This window comes from Zerene cesonia, chromosome 19 (assembly GCF_012273895.1).
Source record: "Zerene cesonia ecotype Mississippi chromosome 19, Zerene_cesonia_1.1, whole genome shotgun sequence".
Taxonomy (NCBI): domain Eukaryota; kingdom Metazoa; phylum Arthropoda; class Insecta; order Lepidoptera; family Pieridae; genus Zerene; species Zerene cesonia.
The window spans coordinates 8,873,928-8,887,849 of NC_052120.1; the positions used below are offsets into that span (position 1 = coordinate 8,873,928).

At 32.2% G+C, this 13,922-nt stretch overlaps 3 protein-coding genes across 3 annotated transcripts in view; 1 reads left to right on the plus strand and 2 right to left on the minus strand.

Moving 5' to 3' along the window:
- LOC119834443 (cGMP-dependent 3',5'-cyclic phosphodiesterase-like) overlaps window positions 1–1,693 on the minus strand; it is a 9,969-nt gene extending 8,276 nt beyond the window's left edge. The window contains exons 1-3 of the mRNA XM_038358804.1: window positions 1,543–1,693; window positions 944–1,060; window positions 64–159 (exon numbers count right to left, since the gene is read on the minus strand). Coding sequence (XP_038214732.1) covers window positions 64–159; window positions 944–1,060; window positions 1,543–1,671 — 342 coding nt within the window. The 5' untranslated portion in view covers window positions 1,672–1,693. The remainder of the gene's footprint in view (window positions 1–63; window positions 160–943; window positions 1,061–1,542) is intronic.
- Window positions 1,694–2,181: 488 nt separating this feature from the next.
- Window positions 2,182–5,508, plus strand: LOC119834583 (UBX domain-containing protein 1-B). Its single transcript, XM_038358978.1, has 6 exons — window positions 2,182–2,362; window positions 2,436–2,835; window positions 3,230–3,414; window positions 3,653–3,826; window positions 4,224–4,342; window positions 5,274–5,508. The coding sequence occupies exons 1-6, from the start codon at window positions 2,313–2,315 to the stop codon at window positions 5,321–5,323; spliced, it is 978 nt and encodes a 325-aa protein (XP_038214906.1). The 5' UTR covers window positions 2,182–2,312; the 3' UTR covers window positions 5,324–5,508.
- Window positions 5,509–6,454: 946 nt separating this feature from the next.
- LOC119834403 (ribonuclease Oy) lies at window positions 6,455–9,164 on the minus strand. Its single transcript, XM_038358756.1, has 3 exons — window positions 8,958–9,164; window positions 8,614–8,888; window positions 6,455–7,684 (listed from the first exon to the last, which is right to left on the minus strand). Exons 1-3 carry the CDS (start codon window positions 8,993–8,995, stop codon window positions 7,212–7,214), a joined length of 786 nt encoding a protein of 261 aa, XP_038214684.1. The 5' UTR covers window positions 8,996–9,164; the 3' UTR covers window positions 6,455–7,211.
- Between the last annotated feature and the right edge of the window lie 4,758 nt (window positions 9,165–13,922).

The following is a 13,922-nucleotide window of genomic DNA, read 5'->3' on the forward strand; positions in this document are numbered from 1 at the left end:
AAGAGACATTATTTTATACTAGCAACAGTAACAGCTCTTGATGAATTATAATTTTCTACTCACGGGTGCAACAATTGCCTGAAAGTCAGTGCCGAAATTAGTTAGAAGATCATTTTGTTCTATAAGTGACTTCAATGCATCCGTTAATTTTGGCGTCATCTGAAAATTTAAATCGCAGTTTATTTACAACTAGCTTTCCGCCCGCGATTCGCCCGCGTGGAATTCGGTTATATCGCTTTCATCTCCCTATTTCAACTCCTTCCACCGTTTTTTCGCGATAAAAATTATCCTATTTCCTTTCCCAAGTTCAGTTCTACCTTCATACAAAATTACAAAAAAATGGTTCAGTGGTTTAGGCGTGAAAGCATAACAGACAGATAGACAGACAGTCAGAGTTACTTTCGCATTTATAATATTATTGATAGGGATCTATGGCCGTATCGTTACAGCTATGACGTATGTAATGGCACACATAATATCTCTATATGTATAGAATTCTCGTGTCACAATGTTAGTTAACATACTCCTCCGAAACGGCTGGACCGATTCTCCGATTTGTGTGCATATCGGGTAGGTTTGAGAATCAGCCAACATCTATTTTTCATACCCCTAAATGTTAAGAGTAAGGCAGAATAGCGTGTCAGCTAGTAATTACATAAAACTGTACTAGTGTGTATTAGTGTTAAAAAATTCCATTCAGTGTTTAAAAATATTGTTTTTTCAAAAGACATGCCATACATCCATCTTGTTTAATTGGGCACTGTTCTTATTATTTGTATACATCCACAATACGATAAATTGTCCGAAACGAAATTCGACGACATGTGACCCCGCACTTGGCCAGCGTGGTGGATTATGGCCTAAACCCTCATAGGAGGCCTGTGTCCCAGCAGTGGGAACATGTATGGGCTGATGATGAATTTAACAGTTATAAAATACTCACGCAAATTTTACTTTTCCGCTGTAACACAACAGAATCGACAGCGTCTATAGAGGCTTCCATACCGGTGTTATGAACTACTATTTGAAGGACCGCTTCTGCATCACATTCTTCATGTAACTATTAACACGATTATTAATTTGTGTGGAAGTTTCGTTTGGCTTATTTGTACGGAACCTAAGTCCTAAGGGCAAGCGCCTTGAAAATTACATGAATGGTATACTAGTAGGATGTATATTTCTCCTACTAGCATATACATTAACGCGAAAGTTTGTAAAAATGTATTTGTACGAAATCCTCTAAACGGATTTTTTATGATACTTGGAAGTTGAAAGTGAAAGTGAGCTATAAAAAAGTTGATACAGCCCGCGGGTTTGTCCGCAGATGAAATAGCGCGGCACAGCTATTTAATGTCTATAACAAATTATATCTTTTAATTAGAATATTCATTTACCGTTAGCATTAATTAATGGTTGTTATTTTGTTTATATTTAATTATAAATTGACTCTATCATTTATACCTAATTCTCGTTCGAAAACATACAGGTAAATAGTAACAGTATACATTTTGTATCACTCATATTAATTTATATTGTACTCACATACGAATTAATTTTCACTTGTAATTGAGCTCCGCCGTCGTCGGTTAAACTCATAACTAAATCCAAAATCTTTCCTGGATCACTATTTTGAATACTTTTGCGTCGACTGTGGCGTTTTTGTGTAGCCATTGTAATGAAGAGCTGTGAAAATTTTTATATAATATTATGAAAATCAAACCAAAGAAAATATAGAAATGTCAAATTACAAACATAATGAAAATTCAAATCCAAGTACCAATTGTATGACTATAACTCTACAAGCGTTTAATTCTATGTTGAAAATATTAGGCCCTAAGAATCATTTCAAATTTTACATCATTTTCTAAAGCCACAGAGTATGTCTGAAGTGAACCAAAATTTTGGCTTATGTTTTGTTACATTAGATTAATTTTGCCCCAATACTATTTTGGAAAGTACCTATCTACACACATAATATTTTGTATTTATTAATATTTAATTCCAGTCACCTTTTGCCTGTTAGCGTTTATGGAGATAGAAATTTATGAGAAACACTGATAAAAAACTTGGTGAGTGTATAATATATATATTTTTTTAACCTATTAATTTGGAACAAACTCACCAAAGTAATACTTTCTAATCTGTGGTTTTATGGCAGCTGACGTAATTTTACATCTGTGGCTATCGTTATACAGACAGATGATTGATCATTGATGATTTTTGTCGTTTGAGAATTGAGTGATGAAAAGCGATTATTTTCATTTTTCTTGTACAATATTTGTGTATTTATTTCAAGCAATTAAAATATAAAAATGGCAGAAATACAAACATTGATGGAAATGGGTTTTCCTAAAGAAAGAGCGTACGTATTTCTTATATATTTAACTAGTTATTCGCTTATTGATTTAGGGTTATTATCATTGCATTTTTTACAGGGAAAAAGCGCTGGCGGTTACAAATTATAAGGGCGTCGAGCCCGCCATGGAGTGGCTTTTAGCTCATGCAGATGAGATTGACGTAGGCCCTGGACAAACAATAGCCGGCAGTTCCAATGTTCCGGAAGCTACTCCCGCTCCATCAACTGAGAGCTCTGAGACTCAGACTGCATCTGCCGGTGCTGAGGTAGAGGCTAAGTCGTTCAAATGTGAAGACTGCGGAAAACTGTTTAAAAACCAGGACGAAATGGAATATCACGCAGCTAAAACTAATCATAGTAATTTCTCTGAATCCACTGAAGAGAAAAAGCCATTGACTGAAGAGGAAAAGAAAGCTCAATTAGCGTTACTCGAAGAAAGGATGAAGCAAAAGAGGAAAGAGAGGGAGGAAAAAGAAAAGGTATATTTCTAAAGAAAATGCATTTAAATAATGTCATGCTTGAATGAAAAACTTCATGATTTTACAAGCAACTATATCCATTAAATTATAAGTTTGGTGTCATTTATATAATTTCCTATGTAAACCTAAAATACAGTGTAAATAACATTCTTGTCACATATTACGTACAGAAGTAAAGTATAACTACCATGTTTAATATTATAAATTGTGTAACACCATTCAACTGATTTTGATTATGCTCGGTAGTGTTAATGCTTATGAATCATAATTTAAGCATTATAGTAAAATAGAAATACTTGCTTTTGGCCTTAGCTTTGTTGGCAGAGCATAGAGTTAAGATAAATAATTGTATCACTAAATATATAAGTTACCTATTCTCTATCAATAATTTCAGGCTGAAGCTTTAGAACGAGAAAGACTGAGGATTAAGTCTGGGAAAGATTTGCAAGAAGCCAAACAGAGGCTTCAAGAACAAGAAATGCAAAAACTTGTGGAACAGAGACGGAGGGAGAAATTGGAAGATCAGAGGGCCAGGGAAAGAGTCAGGGCACAAATAGAAGCTGATAAACAGGCTAGAAAGTAAGTTTTGTTAAAGTCTCAGACTAATAAATGAATAAAGAAAAAAAGCGTTTCTTCATTACCACAGCAAGAATTTCTGTCTTTATTATGACCACAACACATTGTGAGGTAATTTTTTACTCATGGGTATTTTTGGTCTTTGAGTGTTTTTTTTTATATATCATATCAAAACTAGAGCAAGCTACCAATTAAATTCACATTTAACATTTTAATTATTAGTATAATCACTTTTTTCCAGGCTAGCTGCATCAGGTCAACAGCCACCAGTAGCGGCACCGGTTCCCCCACCACCAGTCAATTCAAACCCAGCACCAAAGGTCTCATATGAGCAAGCACGTATACAATTAAGACTGCCTGATGGACAGTCACTGACACAAACCTTTGGTGCTAAGGAACAGTTAGCTGCTGTTAGGTAAACCTTTTTTTTTTTTCAACACACAGAAACTTGATCCTTATAATTTGTTAGGTCCGTCAAGCTAATAAAACCAGAGGGGATAGAAGAAATGTGATTGCTTCATTCGGACCATGATTGCTTCAGGTGGCAAGTTTCTGGATTTAATCCCGCCTTGTGATCAAAATTTTTCTTTTGTCTGTATATGTCAAGTATTTAAATTAAATTATTGATTAGAAAAAAACCTGTTATTTTGCTTGTTATTATTATTATTATTATTGCCTAATATTTTTCCTTCCAGATTGTTGTTACAAGTTAAGAAGTCTAAATATGTAATTATTATTAATCTCAAAATCTGCAAAATCTTATTTTATTTAATTTAAGTTTTTAATAATCTGCTATATTATTTTCCTTCCAGATTGTTTTTACAAGTAAATAAGCCTGAATATGCTCAAGAAGATAATTTCAAATTCATGACCACATTCCCAAAGAAAATATTTACTTCCGATGATTATGAGAAACCACTAGAACTTTTAGGTAAGCCTATGAATGTTAACTGCGAATTGATATAAAAAATGGATATTTAAACAAGAACAAAAAGCTCTCTTAAATTTCATTATACCTGTTGGGTATTACTTTAAACAATATCTTTTTTATTTTCTATTTTTTTCAAGATTTGTTATGATTTTTGTCATATATAATGAATGGGTTCCATTCCTAGTTTGTAATATTGATTTTTTTAAAATCGAATTAGCCACTCTTACTTTTCATCAAAATGGTCCTTATGAGTTGCGATTTCTTTACAGTTTTTTTTTTTTATATACTCCATAGATTCGACAACCACGCTCTGTTGAAAGATTCACGTTTACAGATTATAAATAATAATAAATTCTTATTAACCTTATTATTATTACATTTTAACAAACCATGTAGATACTTAAAATCTACTTAAGTATATGCTAAAAAAGGAATGACCCTCAGCATTTTACAGAATAAACAAAAATGGTTAAAAGTATTCGATTTTGAGAAAACATGTGTTTAGAATGTGATTTTTCGAGACCCTTTTTATTTACACCCCACAGGTGAAGATGTATGATGAAGAATTTTTTTTATAATTTCAGTTTAATATATACATATTTTTTTATTATTGTACATGATTCGGAGAGCGGTTTACAAAGTTTCAATTTTGTTGTCTCAAAATAAAGTGGCTGTGACATACGGACAGGCGGACATGCGTTGCTTGTTGCTTGTTGTTTTTGTTATTTGGCTACGAAACCGTAAAAAGCATTTCTAATTATTATTAGAAATGCTTTTTACGTATATATCACGGTATTCCGTGCGGCATACCGTAAAAAGCCGTTCTTGTTTTTATCAGTTCTACGGTTAAAGCCCGAACCGTAAATAGAACTAATAAAAACGAGAAATATTTTATGGGGATTTGGTGTTACAAATTATTGTTACATTTCAGGTTTGGTGCCATCTGCAGTTATTATTGTATCCAGAGGTCAAAATATGTAATTATATTATGATACTGCAAAAAAATTAAAACATTTCCAGTGGTCATGATTATTTATTTGTACAAAGGAACTTTATTTTGTGTTGATGTTGTCCGTGTATACTATGTTATTTAATCACTTCTTCAATAGATAACAGAAAACTTTGTGGAATTTATCAATGGTGGTACAATAAAGGTCTCAAATTGATTAATTAATTTTATTCAAAATAATACATCATGTCCATACATAAATTGTTGCTTGTCAGAGTTTGCTTTTATCAGTAAGGTAAATAGTTTAGTTTCAAGTACACTTCATCTTATCCATTTGTCTGTCAGTCTGTCACCAGGGAGTATTTATGAACCGTGATAGTTAGGAAGTTAAATTTTTAGAGATGATGTATTTCCATTGCCGGTAGTTGCTCGAGGTTGAGCGACGGTTGGCACGATCATGAATTGGATGGGTAACAAACTTTTTTGCAATTGAACTTTTTGCACAAGTCCGATTCGGATTTGACCGTTTTATGTAGTACTAGCTATCCGCCCGCGGCTATGCCCGCGTAGTCGCAGAAAACTTAGACCCGGGGTTTTTCTCGCATGTTCCCGTTCCCGTGGGATTTCCGGGATAAAAACTATCATATGTCCGTCTCCTGGGTCAAAAGCTATCTCTGCACAAATTTTCAGCCAAATTGGTTAATCCGTTCTTCAGTTATAAATAGTATAACTAACACCACTTTCTTTTATATACAGATTTCATATAAAAGCAAACCAATTTGAAAACACTATACATTTAAATATTTGACAATAAATCACAATGTACATTTAAACTACAAAGAAATTAAGTCCCACAATATATAATTAGTATTTCGCTCACAAAGCAAATATCGCAATAAAAAAGTAGCCTATATTAGACACTTGACCTTCAGACCAGACACTAGTTAACATTTTTTTAGCTCTAATTGTGTGAGTACTGTGGCCTACCCCTGAAAAGGTAAAACACAAACAAATGTTCACCATTATAATATGGTTAACCAACTCCCCATTATTATGAATGCACATTCATATATGAATTTTTGATGAATAATTAAACACTTGTGTTATTAAACAATATTCCTATAATCATATTAATTTGGGTTTCAAATATAAAAACACAGTTATTCTCCCATACTATTATTTTTATTAATGCATAAAAATTAAGTACAAAAACTTGGTCAACCTGTTTTAGAATTCATTCATATATAAACACAAATCAAAAAGTTAAAAACAGGAAGTCAATGCAAGGTACATTGAATTTTATTCACCACATTTCATAAGTGTAAAAATAATAAAATATATAAATATGTGCCTTAATGTGCATAAATACAAGTTAACGCGATCTTAAAAAATATTGCGAAAATACATTATCATGGCAACATAGCCTAAAAAGGTACTAAAAATATAATAATCGCGAAACATATCTTTTACAGATACATTTCTAGGTGTATTATTGCAACAAATTCATTTGAATAAAATAATGGCAGGCCTAATTGTGTAATGTTTTTGTCAAAAACAGTCAATATAATACTTAAACTAATGAAAATAAAAATAATTACAACTACACATTTTACCAAAGGAATTTAAAAAATTGATAATACAAGAATCCATTGGTATCTATACAAAACAATGTTATATGTTTTAAAAATTGATTGTAAAATTGTAAATTATATTCAAACAAAAAAAGTATCATAAATTCATTTGTAATTCTACAACAACAGAATGGATTGTTCTTTCTTTTGAATAAGAATATTTTTGTTTATTACACACAGATTGAAATTTCAAAGGTACATTTGTGTTTTGCCTAAATTATAATGTCTTATCATCCTCACTCTATAAATAGAATTAATTTTTTATTTAATTAGACCTTCAATTTTTAATTTACAAAGTAAACCATTGCAGCCATGTGACTAATTTATACAACTGAATGTAGAGGCTATTTTCCTTGTAATGGGGATAAACTATATTCTTACTACCATCGCAGTTGGTGATAATTGAATCTTGGCCAATCATCCTCCTTGCTAATACACCATCACAATTGGACAGTTTCAAATCCTTTGTAAAGCAAATACGAATTTCTGTAATGAAGCTCTGTCCATCAATTTTTCTACATTCTATCGCAGGATCAATGTTAAGAGCTGATTTGATGGCGTCGTTAATATCAGTTATATGGTAATCTTTACTGTTAGATGGAACAATATTAGCCTCATTTAGAATTTTACCCATTGAATATTTTTCTAACCAATCGAGGCCCATGGAAAAATATTTGTATTCAGAATTTAAAGGTTCCAATATTGCAGCACAGGTGCCATGTTTATTCCATTCATGAGCCCACAGTGCATAATTAGACGTACCTAAAAAATTATATATATTAATAGACATCAACCATTATAGGAGGTACAAAATGAATAGGAGTCAACAGTAATAACAATAATATAAAACATCTCTAGTTTGAGAACTTATTATTATTGTACAGATCAGATAACCCAAACCTGAGTGTGTAACAAGAGCGAGATGATAATGTACTGCTAAATTTTCTCCTGCAAATTTTATGTGTACTTTCCTTAGATTAAACACAAACAGGATAAATACATTTTCTACATGGTGTAAAGACTAGTCTACTTTTATATACTTTTGTATAACACTTTATTTTTAATTAAGAACTATTAATTATCTTTACAAAAGTGGAAACTGAGGTTATAGTCCTCATAGTATTTTAACATTCATACAATTACTATATAACTTTATTGTTTATCTAGATGAATTAAAGATAGTTCTATATACTATCTTGCAAGTAAACATCTTAAAACTCGAATCTGCTTTGAATTCTTCAATAAAATATTAGGTACTTCATTAGATTTGTAACATTGTTCATTACTTAATTAATATAACTGGTTTGTTAATTAGGTTAACAAGTGACAAACAGTGATTAAATTATATTTACCAGTATTACTGTTATCTTACAACTTTCACTGATATGGCAAATTGATCTAATAAATAAAATGTCCTTTAAAAAGTTTACGTTTACACCTTTTTTAGTTTAATTTTCTTTTTTCCCTGATTTTGATTAATTTTACCAATGTAATGGCATGTAAATAGTGCATTAACATTGAAGGCTTTGAATATTTCATAAAAACAATAGTAATAAAAAGGTGGAGTAAAGCAACATTTTGTTTCTTAGAAAAAGGTCATTAAAAAGTGAAAGCATAAGTTCCATCTAAATTAACATAATTAAAAATCGGTTTTACTATTTAATGCGAAATTAAGGTAATTAAATACATACCATTGAATATGTTAGTCCATTCCTCCAATAATTTATCTTCTATGGGTCTTATCTTTTCAGGATCGAAAAACCATGTTCTATTACAAAATGCAGGGCCAATAGTACCCAATTTTGTTGGCCAGATCCCATGAATGGACCAAGCATCATTTTTATGTGGCATAGAGCATTTATGCATGGGATCCATTTTCTTCCATTCCTTACAAACTGTAGCTGGCCAATTTTGTGTAAATATCAACAAGTCAAACTCATGATGTGCTTGTTGGGTGAATGGGACGCTTAAAAAGACTAAAATTAGATTGGTTTGAAACACAAAATAATATTATCGATCTTATCTAGCTACTTACCATGTAAACACAATAGAAAGTATCACATAAAAATTCATTATTACAAGAGAAACATAAATTCATTTATTTATATACAAAAATTCATTAGAATGTAAAAAATGTAAAGATAAAATTATATCATAAAAATAGTTTCCATTTCATTTAATTTGTGTAAATTCTCGACGTTCACACTTCACTTCAATACTGACGTCTGAATTTTTATTCTGACGCTGACACGTGTCAAAGCAATAACAGACTAGTATTGTCAGCTGTCAATAGCTTGACATATTATTATGGGTTCGTGATACGCAGAATTTGTATATTAGGCATGTTAACAAATATTTAGCTTTTTGGGTTTTTCAATAATTTGTTGTTACTATAATCAACATTACTTATAATAGGGGACCTTGCTTCAAATATGCATTTAATGAATTTTGTAATATCTATTTTATTTTTTAGTATAAATATGTAGGATACGATAAACAAAAAATTATAATCTAGTATGTAAAGGAGGAGATTATTAAATGGACTATATAAATTACTAGCTGTACGCCCCGGGGTCCGTATCATGATTGAAATAATATTTATCTTTTTTATTTTAAAAAGCAGTGGTGGCTCAGTGGTGAGAACCTTGGACTTCAAAATCGTCGGGGTTCGAGACCGGGGCGAGCGTGCAGGAAATAAATTGATTTTTCAATTTATCTGCACATGTGGACAACATCACCACTGCTTAATACGGTGAAGGAAAACATCGTGAGGAAACCGGCATGTCCAAGAATCAAAAGTTCGACGACATGTGACATCTGCCAACCCGCACTTGGCCAGCGTGGTGGATTATGGCCTGAACCCTCATAGGAGGCCTGTGTCCCAGCAGTGGGAACATATATGGGCTGATGATGATCCTATCTTTTATGTTTGATTAAACTGGACCTGGTGTGCAAATTTGATAAAAATCGGTTGAGTAATTTAGAAGTACATCGCGGACAAACAACGTGACACGTAATTTAAATATATTAAGATTTTTCTTTAAAAAAATATTAATACTAATACTACTAATAATTTCCAATCCATGTAGTGTCACTATATTGTTTGCTTTGAATAAAAGAGTAAGACTAGAACTAGAGGCTAGACTAGGCACTCCGCATTAGATTCTTGGTTTCAATAGGCTTTATAAAAACTCCTCGGTGAAAAAAAAATATAATAAACAGCTTTCTTGGTAACTTTAATTAATCAGGAACATATACATTTAGCATAAACAGAACAAATTATCTTTCCTCAATCCATGACGTTTTGTCGATGACACTGTTTACCAATTTTACTTGTAAACGCAAACTCCGTCGTTGTGAGCTAGGTCATGTTCGACGGCCAGTACTGCACATGCGCTAATTTAAATAGGTAGGTACAGTTATTGAGTGCAGGATATAAAACGTCGTAGAATGTAACTTTCCATGATTTGATGGGACCGTACATTATGCAATAATTATAGCGGGAACTACGCTAAGCAATTTTTTTTTGCTATCACAAGAGCGAAGCATAGAAATTACCGCGAATGTTGTTTTAATGGTTATTATAAGTATGTAAAATATATAGGTACGTAAAGATCTGCTATAGTAAATTCATAGACTGAACTGGTTTGGAAAAGGGACACAGATTATAAAACAAATATTACCAATTACATTGAAATTAAATATTTACTAGCCAATAGCCGCCTGATATATTAATTCCGTAGATTCAGACAGATTATATGTTATAGGTATTGCGCTAGACGCGTGTCCTGCAACTCAACTCCGCATGTTTCTGTCACGCATTAAAAAAATAAATTATGTGAATAAAGTAATTAAGTAAAGGTAATGCTTCACCTAGATGACAATCTTAGGGTCGCTTTTGACCTAATTTAAACATACAGATTTCATTAAAAAAATTATACCCATCGAGTGGGCTGTTTTTATAATCTTGATTAGGATCGTCAGAATTAAATAGTTTCTTTACATATACTCTGTTTGATAGCAAATGAGATAATTTATTTGATTCTGTCATTAAAACGCGTTTTTTTGTTTTTTAATTTTATGTACTTATTCTATTAAATAAGATATTTTCTTAATAAGTGAGGAGGCGGCAGGAAGTTATTTGAACCTTGTTAATAGAAAGTGTATTATTGTTTTTTTTTTTTTTATTTTTGTTCTTTAAATATACGCTTACACATAATTACATACATCATTTATATTTAATGCTTTGCTAACTAAGATTAATAGGCATGAAGCAGACTTATTAAAGCAGCACCCTTCATAACAACTCACCTTTTACGTAGGTATTTAATGTACTGTATTGTTTTAATATCTTAGTTTTTACTTGGCTTTGGTTGGGTGCTTAGCAAAAACGCGTGCGCACGTTCAACTTTAAGTGCAGACGTATCCTAATAATCACTTCTAATAATACTTAGTTCTCCATCAATCAGTTTAACTAAATAAGGTATATAACAGTAGTTAACTTTATAAAATCTTTAAAGTTACGTTTACGTTAGTGTCGCAGTCAACTAGTTAAATTAGCCGCTTCATTAAGAGCCTGCATGGCACGTCGTCGTGTAAAAAAAATTAAGTGTCCGTTTAATAGAGGGTCTAGAGTCTAGACTCTCTCTCAGGGTATTAATGAAATGACTGACTTATCATTTAAACATTTGGCTGCGATATAAATACAGCCTAATGGTCGACCTAATTGAGATACTGTATGAAACATTAACTATATCGCGTTCAAATTTTTTTACGAAGGTTTCCAGATACAAGATAAAATTTATAACCCTTAAAATGTTAAATAAAACCCGTTTTTATGTATCAATGAAATCGAATTTCAATACTGATAATTATTATATTTTATTATTCGCTAAAATCTTTTGTAACGAAAACTTGGGATTTATGTTGATTTACTTCGTCCACAGTTAATACTTAATATTAATTATTTGGATGCGTGGTTAGGGCTAGGGCACCTTGCCATGTCACCGACACGCGGACGATGACATCGACCTTGCGAATCGTGACCCTACAGATACAAATTAGGCGGGCAAACGAGAAATAGACAGATATTCTAGTATATATAGTATTACAAATATCAGTTTGTGTTATAGTCGTTTCAGATGTCAATATGTTTAGCGTGAAATATATGCTTATACCCCAGTTTTGATAAGACATATGAGCAACGAATATATTCGCAATCCGTTTTACGGTGTGTCATCAATGTTTATTTAGATTTTATTCAAAAAATTATTAAAACCACTCCTTTTGCTGTTATACTATTTATTATCTATCTATAATCTCTACATATCAACCTTACATAGTAGGTAATTTTAGACTTCTATCGTTTTAAACGCACGTGCAATTTATTCTTTGGGTCAATGTCCAGTAAGTTAATCATTCTTTATTTAATTAGTGGCTCCTGTTTTTTCCACATTTAGGCATATACACTTGTCTAGTTTTTTTAATATTTGAAAAAATCATGTAGTAAATAACTTTCCTTCACTTGTCTGGTATAAAATATTGTAGAGCGAGAAGCCGTTAGCAACTATGAATTGGTAGTGTTAAAATTACTTAACCGTTTTAAATCGCCAACGCGACTGACGTTTGTGAGATAGACCGGACAGTTTTGCGCCAGTCACTGATTTAACTTACCGGTAAAAAATCCTATTCATATCCATTATACCAGAGTTTCACCCGAATTATCGAGCGTGTTATCCCGCCCGTACACGGGCATTGCTCTCAATATTATAAATTAATTCAATAAAAAGTAGAAACCGCGCGTGCGCTTCCGGGCGGTATGCGAGCGCAAAAAACGCGCGGTTTGCGCTCCGTGACGCGTTTTTCTCATTAATTAACTGACTGCGCACGCGATGAGATGCCTCGGGACCGTAACGAGGATTTATTTGATCGGTTTTTAATCTTCCGGCACTGTAACAGACACCTTGGAAGTGATGAAAGGATCGCCATACGCAGCGATCAAAGATCCGCAAAATAAATATGTCCACCCCCACATTTGTTTAAATTTTATACGTTTGTTAGCTGGCCTTTGAGTGTCAAAAATATAGCAATCTATATTGTGATTCGAATGAATATAAAAGCATGATTTTTATCATGCTTTTATATGCTCCATGCTCCTTTAAAGACATATTTATGAAAAAAGTATACACAGCGTCAGACATTCACAATAACAGTTTAAAAAGGAGTGTGTAAATTATTGTTATTCGTTCTCAATACATTTATTTTAAAACCTAAGAACGACGAATCTACTTTGTGGAGTTACACATGTTATAGAAATCAGAAATAGATAATAAATATCGAGTAGTTGTATTAATATAAAAAAAAAATTGTAAAAACCGTGTTCATCGTTGTCATCGATAATAGATTTATATTAAAAAGACCATGACACATAGGCACAAAAAGGCGACCTTATTGCTCAAGAGCAATCTCTTCCAGGCAACCTTTTTTTAAATGAATGTTTAACGTGTACGCGATGTCACAAAGCAATAACTAATATATTATTAACGTAGCACAAGCATAGATATTATGATACAATACATGGAATTCATTACAAGTCAATAAACAATTTTTGTGACCGTTGCTTGGTATCCTTGGTTGATTGCATTCCTATGTACCGATCTAAAGAATACAACACGATACTTTCAGACACTGAGACACAAATTATAAATGTACGCTAATCCTATTAATATTATAAATGCGAATGTTTGTATGGATGTATGGATGTTTGTTACTCTTTCACGCAAAAACTACTGAACCGATTGCAATGAAATTTGGTAAGCAGATAGCTGGACAACTGGAATAACATATAGGCAACTTTTTATCCCGATATTCCTACGGGATACGGACTTACGCGGGTGAAACCGCGGGGCGCAGCTAGTGTTATATATACTAACATATAGGTACTATGGAACATTTCAATTGCCAACTGCACATTGAAGTGAAAGTGTTAACATTCTGCATA

Bases quoted from the DNA above. Each gene is read 5' to 3' on its own strand.
- LOC119834403 (XM_038358756.1), bottom strand. From the start codon at position 8,995: ATGAATTTTTATGTGATACTTTCTATTGTGTTTACATG. The intron at 8,889-8,957 runs GTAAGTAGCTAG...AGTCTTTTTAAG, and splicing joins CTTTCTATTGTGTTTACATG to CGTCCCATTCACCCAACAAG. The intron at 7,685-8,613 runs GTATGTATTTAA...ATAATTTTTTAG, and splicing joins ATGGACTAACATATTCAATG to GTACGTCTAATTATGCACTG.
- LOC119834583 (XM_038358978.1), top strand. From the start codon at position 2,313: ATGGCAGAAATACAAACATTGATGGAAATGGGTTTTCCTAAAGAAAGA. The intron at 2,836-3,229 runs GTATATTTCTAA...CAATAATTTCAG, and splicing joins AGAGGGAGGAAAAAGAAAAG to GCTGAAGCTTTAGAACGAGA. The intron at 4,343-5,273 runs GTAAGCCTATGA...GTTACATTTCAG, and splicing joins GAAACCACTAGAACTTTTAG to GTTTGGTGCCATCTGCAGTT.